This window comes from Coenobita brevimanus, chromosome 14 (assembly GCF_032717465.1).
Source record: "Coenobita brevimanus isolate Jiangsu-jjx chromosome 14, ASM3271746v2, whole genome shotgun sequence".
In the NCBI taxonomy this organism is placed as follows: Eukaryota; Metazoa; Arthropoda; class Malacostraca; order Decapoda; family Coenobitidae; genus Coenobita; species Coenobita brevimanus.
Genome location: NC_136967.1, coordinates 4,469,020 through 4,480,130, shown reverse-complemented (window position 1 = coordinate 4,480,130; position 11,111 = coordinate 4,469,020). Strand labels below are relative to the sequence as shown.

Sequence of the window (11,111 nt, the reverse complement as noted above, 5' to 3'; positions counted from 1 at the left end):
TCAGGCATATTCGTCAGGTTAGAGGAAACGCACTATGGCGATGGCGTGGTCGAGAATCGTATCAACGAGGGGTCGTCGTCTCCTACAGCCTCACTGTCGTTTTCTTCTGCGGTGTCGCCACCCCGAACACCCAGCGGCACCCTCACACGTCAGGTAAACATTTATATACACCCACACCAGGTAATCTTACCTACACCAACACCAGGTAACCCTGTTCACAACCACATCATGTTCCCATACCTATACCCACACCAGGTAGCTTCCACACCCACATCAGGTGAATTTATTCATACCCACACCAGTCACTTTATCCACACCTACACAAAGTAACTTATTCACACCTACACCAGGTAACCTTTTTCACCCGAAGTACAGTTGTACTATAGCTCGTTCACATTAACCTGGCCCAGGTTTTCATCCTTTTGCACATTACTCTTCATGTAGCTTAGTGACAAAGACAATGCTACTGCCCTGTATCATTTTCATAGCACTTATTCTTGACTAGCTCTATGTTCCTGTGTCAGTGTTTTATCTCACAACTTGGCATTCAAGATGGAGAGATGGCAATTTTAGACCAGAATAAAGTGACCAGACTGTAGTCACAAGATGGTGCGTTGGAATGTACATAGAACCATACCATTATCTTATTTTGTCATTTAGCAACGGGAGATAAGTTTCAAAGGACGATAATCTCTTCTAAGTTATGGCGAAAGAACTATCTAATACGTCACCCTGAACCAGGTTGATGTGTGAGGAGAGTAAAGGGCGATGGCTGTGGCCGGCTGACAGGACGGCCGCCATGTATGATGCTTGTGACCGACAATGCATCAGGAAGGTTGCCATATGCGTGTTGTTCGGTGCCTCACAACCCGTGCACTCTCACCACCTAGTACAGTCACTAACGCATCTTCAGAGGTAGGTGGTAGTCTGAGAGATTCTCATGCAAAAATGTCTTTGCTGTTGTAGGATCTTTTTCGTGTGTGTGTGTGTTCCTCAGTGTGTTTCAGCCCCTGTGCTCTCACCATCTCGTGCAACCACTTGCGCGGTTTTAGTGATAAGCCATAGGTGTACATAATTCTTAGTAGCTCGCATATGATCTTTTTCATTTGACCCAGTTTAATGGCTCCTAGTGTAAAAATGTCTGTGTCGCTATGTCAGTGGTCACTGCTCTTCTCAAACATGTTTGTATGGTCAATATCTGTTTGTATGGTACTTCAAAAAATTTAAACACTTATACGGGAACTAAGTTTGCAATGGGACGGAGTTGACAGTTTACCAAATTGTCTCCACTTTTCTTCTTTAATTACATCAGATTTGAACCCATTGCCATCTCCGTCAGCTGCAAAGAAAAATAAGGCATTAATATATTTCCCATTTCAGTGTTAATATTTTTTTGAAGCACCGTTTTGTATCACTGGTATATGCTGTCATATTTCCCATACCGTTGTTGATATTTTTGAAGCGCCCTATGATATTAATGGTGGGCAATTTCGTGGCTTCATACCGACCTGTCTCGCATTCAGGAAGTTCCCGAACCTTCAGGCGTGTCTGAGGCCCCGGGGTGACGCCCTGTGGTTCTATCAGCACCCCTGCCCCGCCATCGACTTCCAAGTTAGTTTCATTATACATTGTTTATTAAATCATACATTTCTTAGACTTAACATATATATTCCTCATTCCACAGTTCTGTCCCCATCAATACGATCACACTTTCAGTTCATTCTTAGTACTCCCACTTTTTTCTTTTTTCTTTTTTTTCAACTTTCGAGGACCTCTCAGTCCTGGGGTATTTGAAGGCTGTGCCAAAAGGGTAATAATGTATTCTGCCAAACATATATGCGTTGCAGCAAGATTATACAGTAATCCTTTAACGGTGTTGTATCATTGTCACGGGTTCTGGATGACTGCACTGACATCAATCAGCTGCGTGACCAGTTGCTGTTGGCTCCCTTCAGCTACACCGATCCAGTTCAGTGGCGGGCTAGGCTGGTGTATCAAGGCCACCACCCAGATAAAAGAGTATCTCCACACCCAGGACCCTTCCTTCACCCAAACAAAGACATTTCCCACGCAAACAAAGACGCCTTCCCCCACCAAAACAATGGCATCTTCCCTCATCGGTACATTTTCTGCCTCGACTCCCACCACGCCCTGGCTGACGGCCTGGATTTCGTCTTCGCAGTTAAGAAGTTGATGAATATTCTGGACGACACATTGGGTGGGAGGGCAGTGGACGATGAACCGGTGGGAATCTTCAGGAATAATGACGATTTTCTAGCAGTGATGGAGAAGGTAAGGCAAAAGCTCCTGGAAGACCCTGAGAAACTACAGTCAGTAAGAAGCACCCTGCCTTCAGTACACACAAAGCCATTATTACTGCAAGTTGGAGCCTGGTTTGGAGTCTCTTCGCAAGCCTCTAGACATGTGACACGCTTCTTAGATCCGAAACTAGTTCAGAACTTTCAGCAGAGAGCTAGAGAGAATGGAGTCAGCTTCAACTCTTCTTTGACTGCTGCGATCAACACGGCCATCAGTAAGCTGGCAGTAGAGGCGGGAATCTCACAAGACTCTCATAAGGTCATTGTCGCTCATTTGATCACGAAGCGTCTTTACGTAGAGAAACAGTCAAAGCACAGAACGGGCTTGCATGCTACTCGTCTCACACATTCCTCTGAAGTGAACGCAAAGCAAGGGTTCTGGTACTACTCAAGACTACTGAACGAGGAGCTCAAGTCAGCCATTAAAACAGGTGTATCTCTAGAACAAGAAGCTGTGGACGCCATGGACCAGCCAGAGTTGTCACCAGAAGACTTGGTGACCAGTTTCCGTCCGAGTCTACACGATTACACTCTCACCAACTTGACTGACTTGGCGGACGATCACGAAATTCATCACGACCACCTCCATGTCGCGGGGATCATTCCGTTCATACGCGTGCAAAATTATTTGAGCAACATGCATCAGATGTGCAGATTTAACGATAACTACTGCTACACCGTCAGTTACGACACAGGATATTTAAGTGAGGAGACAGTAAACCGCCTGCTGGATGCAGTGCTGGATGTTATGGCCATCAACAATTAAAGGGATTTAATCCCCGAGCTAGTCTACTATGGCCATATAGCCCCGCTAGGTTACAGGAGCGCGCTACCACTCCCGGCACGGCAGTCCCGGGCGAGGCTCGAACTCGCGATCCCCTGATCACGAATCCAATGCTCTACCACTGAGCCACCGTTCCTCATCAACAGTTAAGACATATTTGTGTGTGTGTGTGTGTGTGTGTGTGTGTTGTTTCAGTGCTGTACTTACACAAATGAATGAACTGAACCTACGTACTGTAGGCTACATAAAATACAGTTCATTTTGAAAGTGTAATTCATCCATTAGGCAACTGTAGCATCAGCAAACGCTAACTTCATTACAAAGAACAAACACAGTGTATGAAATGATTGTTAGTTCCTGTGTGTGAGTAATGAGTAAGATCCATAATCCTGCAGAGTAAGAACAATTTCAGCCTGTATTGAACTCGTTTCACGTTCATATGAACCTGGGGCCACAACAAGGCACACAGTGTATCCAGGCAAGTTATATGTTACATTTAATTTTTTTGATGTATATAATGTTTCCTTACTATACAGCTGATAACGTTATACTACAAGTGACCAGAGGCTCAACCGGTTAGTGAAAAGCCTTTAGAAACAATTTATCTCTTAGGAAAGAATGTTGGTCATGTTATTTACACATGCGTCCTTCAGTGTACCCGGGAAGCTTAGGTCAATAAAAGACCGTGGTAGAAGACACTGGAAAAATTTGTCTAGTATCATTCTGACAACAGTATATGCTGCAAAGAATGAGGTAGTGATAGTTTCATCACAATCCTTCCTAAAATTCGGATACAAGAGGAAATAATGCTGTTGTGTTCCAGAAATTAATCTGAAAAATTTTCCAGTTCAAGAGGATCTAAAACATCATCACAGACAAGAGATCAGATCACTGGAAAGATAACTGCAAGGATTAGCGCCCTGACAAATTTCTTATTAACAAGAAGCAAGTTATGAATGAAATATGAATTAAGAGCCTCTGACAAGATGGCACCCAGGAAACAGTACCAGAAACGAATTCCTTTCATAATTCCACATTCCCAGGGACTCAGTTACAGTAGAAAAAACACTGGTGGACATAATAGTTTATTTAGAGACTAAGACTGATTTTACATTTATCAAAGTGACTTTCCAAGTTTTACCATCTACTGAAGTTACGCACAGACATGGTGGTGAACAGACAAGGAAAGTAAGCTCCAAATGTTGGGGTTACTACCACCAAGTCAGAATGAAGGAGGGGGACGGGAAGAATCAGCTGGTGAGGAAGTGAATGTAAGTTGAAGGAATAGGTGTCAGGGCTTAACCCAACATGCGTGGACAGTTATTTTGGGCAGTTGCACTGGGCAGGGGACAACACAAACATACAAGAATGGTGAACAGACAAGGAAAGTAAGTTCCCAAACGTTCCCCCGGAACACGACACTCAACCGTCGATTTTACATCCGGGTACTTGTTTTCAGTTCTAGGTACGAACAGGCTAGGGCAAAGGGGACCGTGCCTAAAGGTCTCGTGGTCGACCCGGGAATCGAACCCGGGAACACTCGCCTGCGAGGCGACTGTGCTACCGTTACACCCAAGGTAAAGAGAGTCACCAAGTATAGACACGCGCAGCTTTTCTGGGGGGTCATGGGTTAAGTGACGTCAGCTGTATGTGTGGCGGGGAGGGTTGTGGGGAGAGAGAGAGAGAGAGAAAGAGAGAGAGAGAGAGAGAGAGAGGTGTTGGGATCAGGAGAACGGGAGACCAGCCTGGACACTCCCACACCTTACCTCGCCCCTTTCTCTGTTACGTTCCCTCCTATTTGCTGAAAATGAAAGCAATAAATTATTTCTTCACTAGAGTATAATGGATTGATGAATAGAACAAAGCGATGGGATTTTTGTATATTTATATTACAAGTTTTTCCATCTTTTTCTTTGTACTTTTGGAGCTGTTGGCAATTTCTTTGTTTAGTATTCTTATCCTAAAATACACCCTACGTTTAACAAAACAATATTTCACTTCACATCCTTTCACCGCGCATGCACGCGTCATTTTCTACTGTAAAATATATGTCTCACATGCTTCACACCCGTCACTGTTCATAGAAAATGAAGCTTGGCACAGGTAGGCAGCCAGGGAGAGAATGAGCGCGGGTGAACCACTGAATCTGGGTCCTTGGACGCTGATGATGTACTGCGCACCCCCTACCAGTTTTGGCTGGTGTCTCTCTTTACCTTGGTTACACCATCGTCTACCCCCTGCGCAGACGTAGCCAGGAGTGCGATCTAATAGCACCTGCCTGATGGCTCTACAGTAAACGGAGCTAAGACAATTATGGCTTCTGTTATGCATGTGTCATGCGGCAAACTACTGTAAACACCTAATTTTTAAAAATCTTCATGGGTGGTTTAAAGTACGTGTATATCCTCGTAGTGCTTGAGATCAGGTAGTCATATAGATCACAAGATAAAAGTAACCTCAGTGGTTCACCAAATGACAGTAGCACCACAAGAACCAAAGTTGTTCTGTCTCCGTTTACTATATGAAGCCCTAAGAGTCACAAGGACAAAAAGAACAAAAAAGTGAGTCTACAGAGGTTAAGGTCTTTGCTCAATTTTTCCCTTTTCGTGGTGTCAGTAATTAACTATTCAGTAGTTCATTATGTACAGCGGTCTTTATAGCAAGAAAGTTTCGTCCACAGAAATAACCAGTGTGTGGTTTGTTCATGTTATTACCACCTTTAATCCCAGAATTTTGTAGTTGATACGACTTCTTTTGGTGCACATTGCAGTAAGTCTTTGAGGCTAGGAAGTAGTCACCACACAAAATAAGCAGTTTATTTTTTGTCAACCCTTCTGCATTAGGCATATATTAGTCTTGAAAGCAATGAAATTTAGTCTACGGAAAAATTGTAGTCTAGCGTTTGCCCGACCTGTTGGTATGTGAAACCCTGAATACCAACTTTTTTTCTGTGTATGCTGCCTTTAGTCTTCAAAGTTTATTCTGTCGGAGGCAGCAGCATGTCATTTCCCTACCCTACTGTCACGCGAAAAAATACAAAATCAAATCAGTAGATGGTTGACCCGTCTTTACAACTCTCAGAGCCTCACACTGCGATCGCACCATTTAACGCAGTCCTCCCCCCTCCTCACACTCGCTTGTAGTGTCTCACCGCGGTTGTTCCAGATTCTAGATGAGTCAGCGTCTGTGGGAGGAGAGGCAGGTGTGTGAGATGGTCAGGTGTGTGTGTGTGTGTGGACTGAGTCATAGAAGCCTGATGTCAGTACCGCCAACGTTACCTCTCTCATGGCTAAAACAACTCTGATATCATATTGCAACCTACACCAGACGATTTTACTCACCTGAGAGTAAGTTATATGATGGTGGTGATGATGATGATGAGAGATAACACTATCATCATTGTGTCTCATGGTGGAAGCAACTCTAGTGTTCCGTTCAAGCCGACACCAGGCGTTATTATTTAGCTAAGTGTGTCATAGGTAGCTGAGACTGAGAAAGTTGATATGATGATGATGATTAAGGGCCTCACCTGCTTGATCCCGTCTGCACTGAAGCTCCTCACGTTCTTCATCCCCTTGCCTTCCTCATGGTTCAGACTCTTCTGGATAAGGTCGTTCCCTTCCACGGTGAAAATGGACTGAAAATAAATAAATTGTCACTATGAAACGGTTTATTCAAAAGGCATTTTCAATTTCTGTTTTAGAATTTAACAGCGATGCACTCTTACCCAAACTACTACTATTACTACTATTATTATTACTGCTACTACTACTACTACTACTACAACTGATACCCGGACAGCAGGGTCCCATGGATGTGAATAGAACATTGCCATCTCGGAATGGTTGGTATGCCTGATTGTGAAGTGGTGCACTGGTGTTAGATGTAGCAATAGTAGTATCAGTAGTGGCAGTTGTTGTTATTGTTGATTTTGTTATTAATTTCTTGTTATTGTTGTTGTTGTAGTCCCAGGTTAATCTGAAACATGAACCAGGTGAATTGCAGGCTGAAGTTGCCCTCAGTCATGTAGTCCACCATCTTCCATTTGGGGGGAGAGGGAGGGAGTTGAGGGGCGTTTGTATAACCAGGTAACGGAACCGCCCAGCTACAGGTATATCGGTGCCACCACTTAATGCGTCTCTCTTCAGCACCGTATGAAACAGCAGCCATTACTGATAGAAGTACACACAAGGAGTGCTGTTTTCACATACTCTGGTCATATTTGTCAAAATGCGTGGTGCTTTTTTCTTTGTGTGTGTGTGTGTGTGTGTGTGTGTGTGTGTGTGTGAACAGCACTTGCACTTTTACATCACGTCCTTCAGCACCTTTCTTTGTTCTTTGTAAAACCTCTTTCTTTGTTCTTTGTAAAACCTCTGCTGCGTCTCTTTATCATGCAAGTGTCCCTTCCTGAACCACGACTTAGTATTCAAATTGCGGGAGTGACTAAGTTGTCATATAAAAGCAAGCCGAATATAAAACGCTTCTCTAAAGATCACGCTTCTTCACCTTCGTCTTTCCGCCAAGTCCATCGGTCTCGGTCTCCTCGTTCAGCTTGAAGGTCCAGGTGACGGTCTTGAGGGTGACCTTGGTGACGATGGTCCACACGTCTCCCTCCACCTTCACCTCGAGAGTGGGCTTGCTGCGCACCGCCACTTTCCTCGTCATCAGCCCCACACCTGAAGACAGTAGCAGTCATCATCATCATCATCATCAGAGTGCCAAGTATAATAAGACATCAATCTACTCACAATATTTTGAACTTGTTACACTTTTTTTTTTCATGATACCATACGCAGTTTTATCTTCTTGTTTTATTAATATTATTATTATTATTATTATTTTTGCAATGCTCATGTGCCCTTGCTTATTAGGTAACCAAGTGCGCATGTGTCAGTATTTCGATCAAAGAATTTCACTGGTTCACACTATCTCAGTCTACTCGAACTGAACTGAATCTTTGCCATAGAGCTCGGTTGTTGGCCAGCAGTCCGCCCTATTGCTTGCATTACTCTGTTAGACTGTATTTCACTAGATACACTCTCAGGATCCCGTGCTCACTCTCAGGTGAATAAAATCATGATATTAGCTAAAACAGAATCCTAGAGTTGCCCAGACCACGAGAGGATTAATATTTATCGTATTACCACTCAGAAGGGGGGCGCGGTAGCAAAGTGGGATTGCGAGTTCGAGCCTCGCCCGGGCTGCCGTGCTGGGAGTGGTAGCTCGCTCCTGTAACTCTAGCGGGGCTATATAGTCCAATACAGGGCTTAGCTCGGGGGAACTCCATTTCTCCCATTTTTTTTACCACTCAGAATCTTTTTGACATACCTAAAAACTAAAGAAAATCTTCTGACATCAAACTGAATAAACACTAGAGCTGGTTTAACTATGAGAGGGTTAATAAAGGGTTCTAATGGGTCCTAGAGAAATTACCAGCATATAATTGGTTGTTGATTCGGTTTCAGTTGTCCTTGTACCGTATGTTTGAAACATCCATTTGTCCTTTCTGTATGATGACCGACTCTATTTTGTTTTTGATAGCTGCAGATTATTTTAGGCAGCTTGAGACCCTTTCGTACTGGAGGGCTTAATGTTATGTGGAGGTGGCAGTGGCCTTTTATATAATTTCTTAACCGTGAAAAGGTAAAAAAGAAATACTTTATCAACTGCAGCTTTACTGTTGAATTCATTATTCTTTTGTCTATTGAAATAATATAAAGCAAAGAGAACAGTAACTGCGTTGTAGATTTACTGTAAGCCGTTGTTCATGAGATGTGTATAATTATGCCAAAACTTCACCAAATGTTTCACTGCGTCTATCACACGTAGGGCAAGTCTGCCATTTTCCTTCCTGTGCATCATGCCAACGAGAATCATCTGTGAGCAGAAGAACATTTTAAGTCTCTCTCTGCTTAGGAATATGAGCCAGAAGGCGGAAGTGAGAAGTTGAAGAGATGCAATATTAAGCGAACTCGTCCCTGGCTGCACTACCATGAAAGGTAATTCTGCTGATTGTCCCCTGGTCCTGTGTGTGTGTGTGTGTGTGTGTGTGTGTGTGTGTGTGTAACAGTAATCTCTATGTAGGCTGTTTGAGAGGGGAGGACCTGTTGTAAATGAGATAAAACGGATAGAATTAGTAGGTGATAACATTGTCCATTTGAAATATAATGGAACCAAAAAAGTCATACACCTAACGCAAATTTTCCCTAACTTATTCAGGTCAGCTCCAAGGCCAACATTTGAGCACGGTATAGGACTGAACGTATTTAAGTCGCTCTAGAGATTTCGTAACACGAATCACGTAGCGATTTATTGTTCATATTACACCTCATTCTCTTCTTGTATGTTATTAATATAAATTTTACCGATACTGAAACTATATGAACAGCATTAAAAAGAATGTTAAGGTATAATCTGTAAAATAATTCGTTTAGGCTGAGGTGCCACGAAGCTTCCTGTCACCTAGTTTACACAAAGCGTATACATGTCTCGAACTTGTGAGGCGCGGGATTTTACATTTGCAGTCAGGGGGATCTTTCCTGTGAAAAAAAGTTAGTAGATAAATAAATAAATAAATAAGATTTCTGAATAGGGTAATGGCTACTTTTCTACCACTTCAGCCAGAGGATTTTTTTCCCTCCACGATTAATAAAATCCTCAGATATTGGTACCGTAATTTGTGGTTAACTAAAAGAAATATAATTGCACTGAAGCAAATAAAGGAGATCTAATTACCTCTTCAGTCAGAATCGTCTCTCTTATTAGCCGGAAAAATTGTTTTAAGACCCACGTTTCAAGGAATAAGGGTGGTATTCTAACTGGCTTTTGAGATTCCGTAACACCCCTCCCTTAACGATTTATTCTGCACATAAAACCACATACACCACATAAAACCATGTAAACCACATAAAACCATGTAAACCACATAAAACCACACCACATAAAACCACACCGATAATAAAACAACTGCTATGGGACACAAGAGAATGCTAAGTGAAATACGCAAACCAAATCGCCAAGGAAGATGTTAGCGACACACAGTATCTTGTTTTCAGTATATACCATTGTTTTGTTGTTTTCTTCACAGCTTGGGTCATTCTTTAATCTTCTTACTGTAATCTTGGTGCTGAAATAAATATATGACCCCATACATTCCCGTTGTGTGTTTTAGTGAATTAATTTTTTATTGCTTCCAGGCAATTTCATTTGGCTTTCGGAAGATCCCTTTGAATGAGAACGTTAACTGAACACTGCATCCAACTCCTATAGTTCGAAATAGCTTTCTTTAAGGTTCTAAAAACAATCGGCATGTAGCAAACAGAAAATGAACAAATCAGACTGGAAGGATTATCAGTTCAGGGCATCTTCTTCCACAACAAAAACTCACCCATTTTCGTGAACAGCTCCTCCAGGTTCTCATCCCTGTCGTGCTTGAAGGTGCCATTGAAGTGTGCCATGGTCTTGGTCTCTGTCTTCACTCACGCTGAAACAAATAATGAAGGGTATTCTGTCTCTGCTTATTCAAACTGAAACATAAATAAAAGTGAGTATGCTGTCGGTAAATGGTCTCTGCTGTCTGCTCACTCACTCTGAAACATAAAATGAATAATCAAAGGTATTCCGTCGTTACATGGTCTTGAAACCTTCTCACTCACGTTGAAACTATACTCCTTCACCTTAACATGGCCCCGATACTCCCCCTTTTCCAGCTTATTTCACGCAGCTCCGTGGAAGAATAAGACAATACTATGGCCCTGCATCCTTTCCATAGCGCTTCATCGCGATTAGCATCATAATCTGGTGTTTATCTATTCTCACAGCTCAGTATTCAAGGCAGAAAGATCGCAACTGAGGCCAAGTTAGAGTAAAAAGGGTATGATCAAGGGTTTTCTCTGTCATTTCATAGTCTTTGGTCTATCTCAATCAAGGTTTATTTCACACGTGCTATAGGCAGTGGCGTCACCAGGGGGGGGGCTAGGGGGGCTTAGCCCCCCAAATCAAGGACTCAG

The 11,111-nt window shown here is 42.8% G+C and overlaps 2 protein-coding genes across 2 annotated transcripts; one reads left to right on the top strand and one right to left on the bottom strand.

The window, feature by feature from the left end:
* LOC145418082 (uncharacterized) lies at nucleotides 1-3,084 on the top strand. The gene is made up of 4 exons (XM_080286612.1): nucleotides 1-153; nucleotides 742-915; nucleotides 1,524-1,611; nucleotides 1,924-3,084. The coding sequence occupies exons 1-4, from the start codon at nucleotides 35-37 to the stop codon at nucleotides 3,082-3,084; spliced, it is 1,542 nt and encodes a 513-aa protein (XP_080142738.1). The 5' UTR covers nucleotides 1-34.
* A 4,503-nt stretch (nucleotides 3,085-7,587) lies between these two features.
* LOC145418073 (fatty acid-binding protein-like) lies at nucleotides 7,588-10,559 on the bottom strand. The gene is made up of 2 exons (XM_080286606.1): nucleotides 10,490-10,559; nucleotides 7,588-7,778 (listed from the first exon to the last, which is right to left on the bottom strand). Exons 1-2 carry the CDS (start codon nucleotides 10,557-10,559, stop codon nucleotides 7,588-7,590), a joined length of 261 nt encoding a protein of 86 aa, XP_080142732.1.
* Nucleotides 10,560-11,111: the final 552 nt, after the last annotated feature.

Coding starts and splice junctions, on each gene's coding strand:
- LOC145418082 (XM_080286612.1), top strand. CDS start 35: ATGGCGATGGCGTGGTCGAGAATCGTATCAACGAGGGGTCGTCGTCTC. Junction 154..741: donor GCGGCACCCTCACACGTCAG/GTAAACATTTAT, acceptor ACCCTGAACCAG/GTTGATGTGTGAGGAGAGTA. Junction 1,612..1,923: donor GCCCCGCCATCGACTTCCAA/GTTAGTTTCATT, acceptor GACATCAATCAG/CTGCGTGACCAGTTGCTGTT.
- LOC145418073 (XM_080286606.1), bottom strand. CDS start 10,559: ATGGCACACTTCAATGGCACCTTCAAGCACGACAGGGATGAGAACCTG. Junction 7,779..10,489: donor GGAGCTGTTCACGAAAATGG/GTGAGTTTTTGT, acceptor TACTGTCTTCAG/GTGTGGGGCTGATGACGAGG.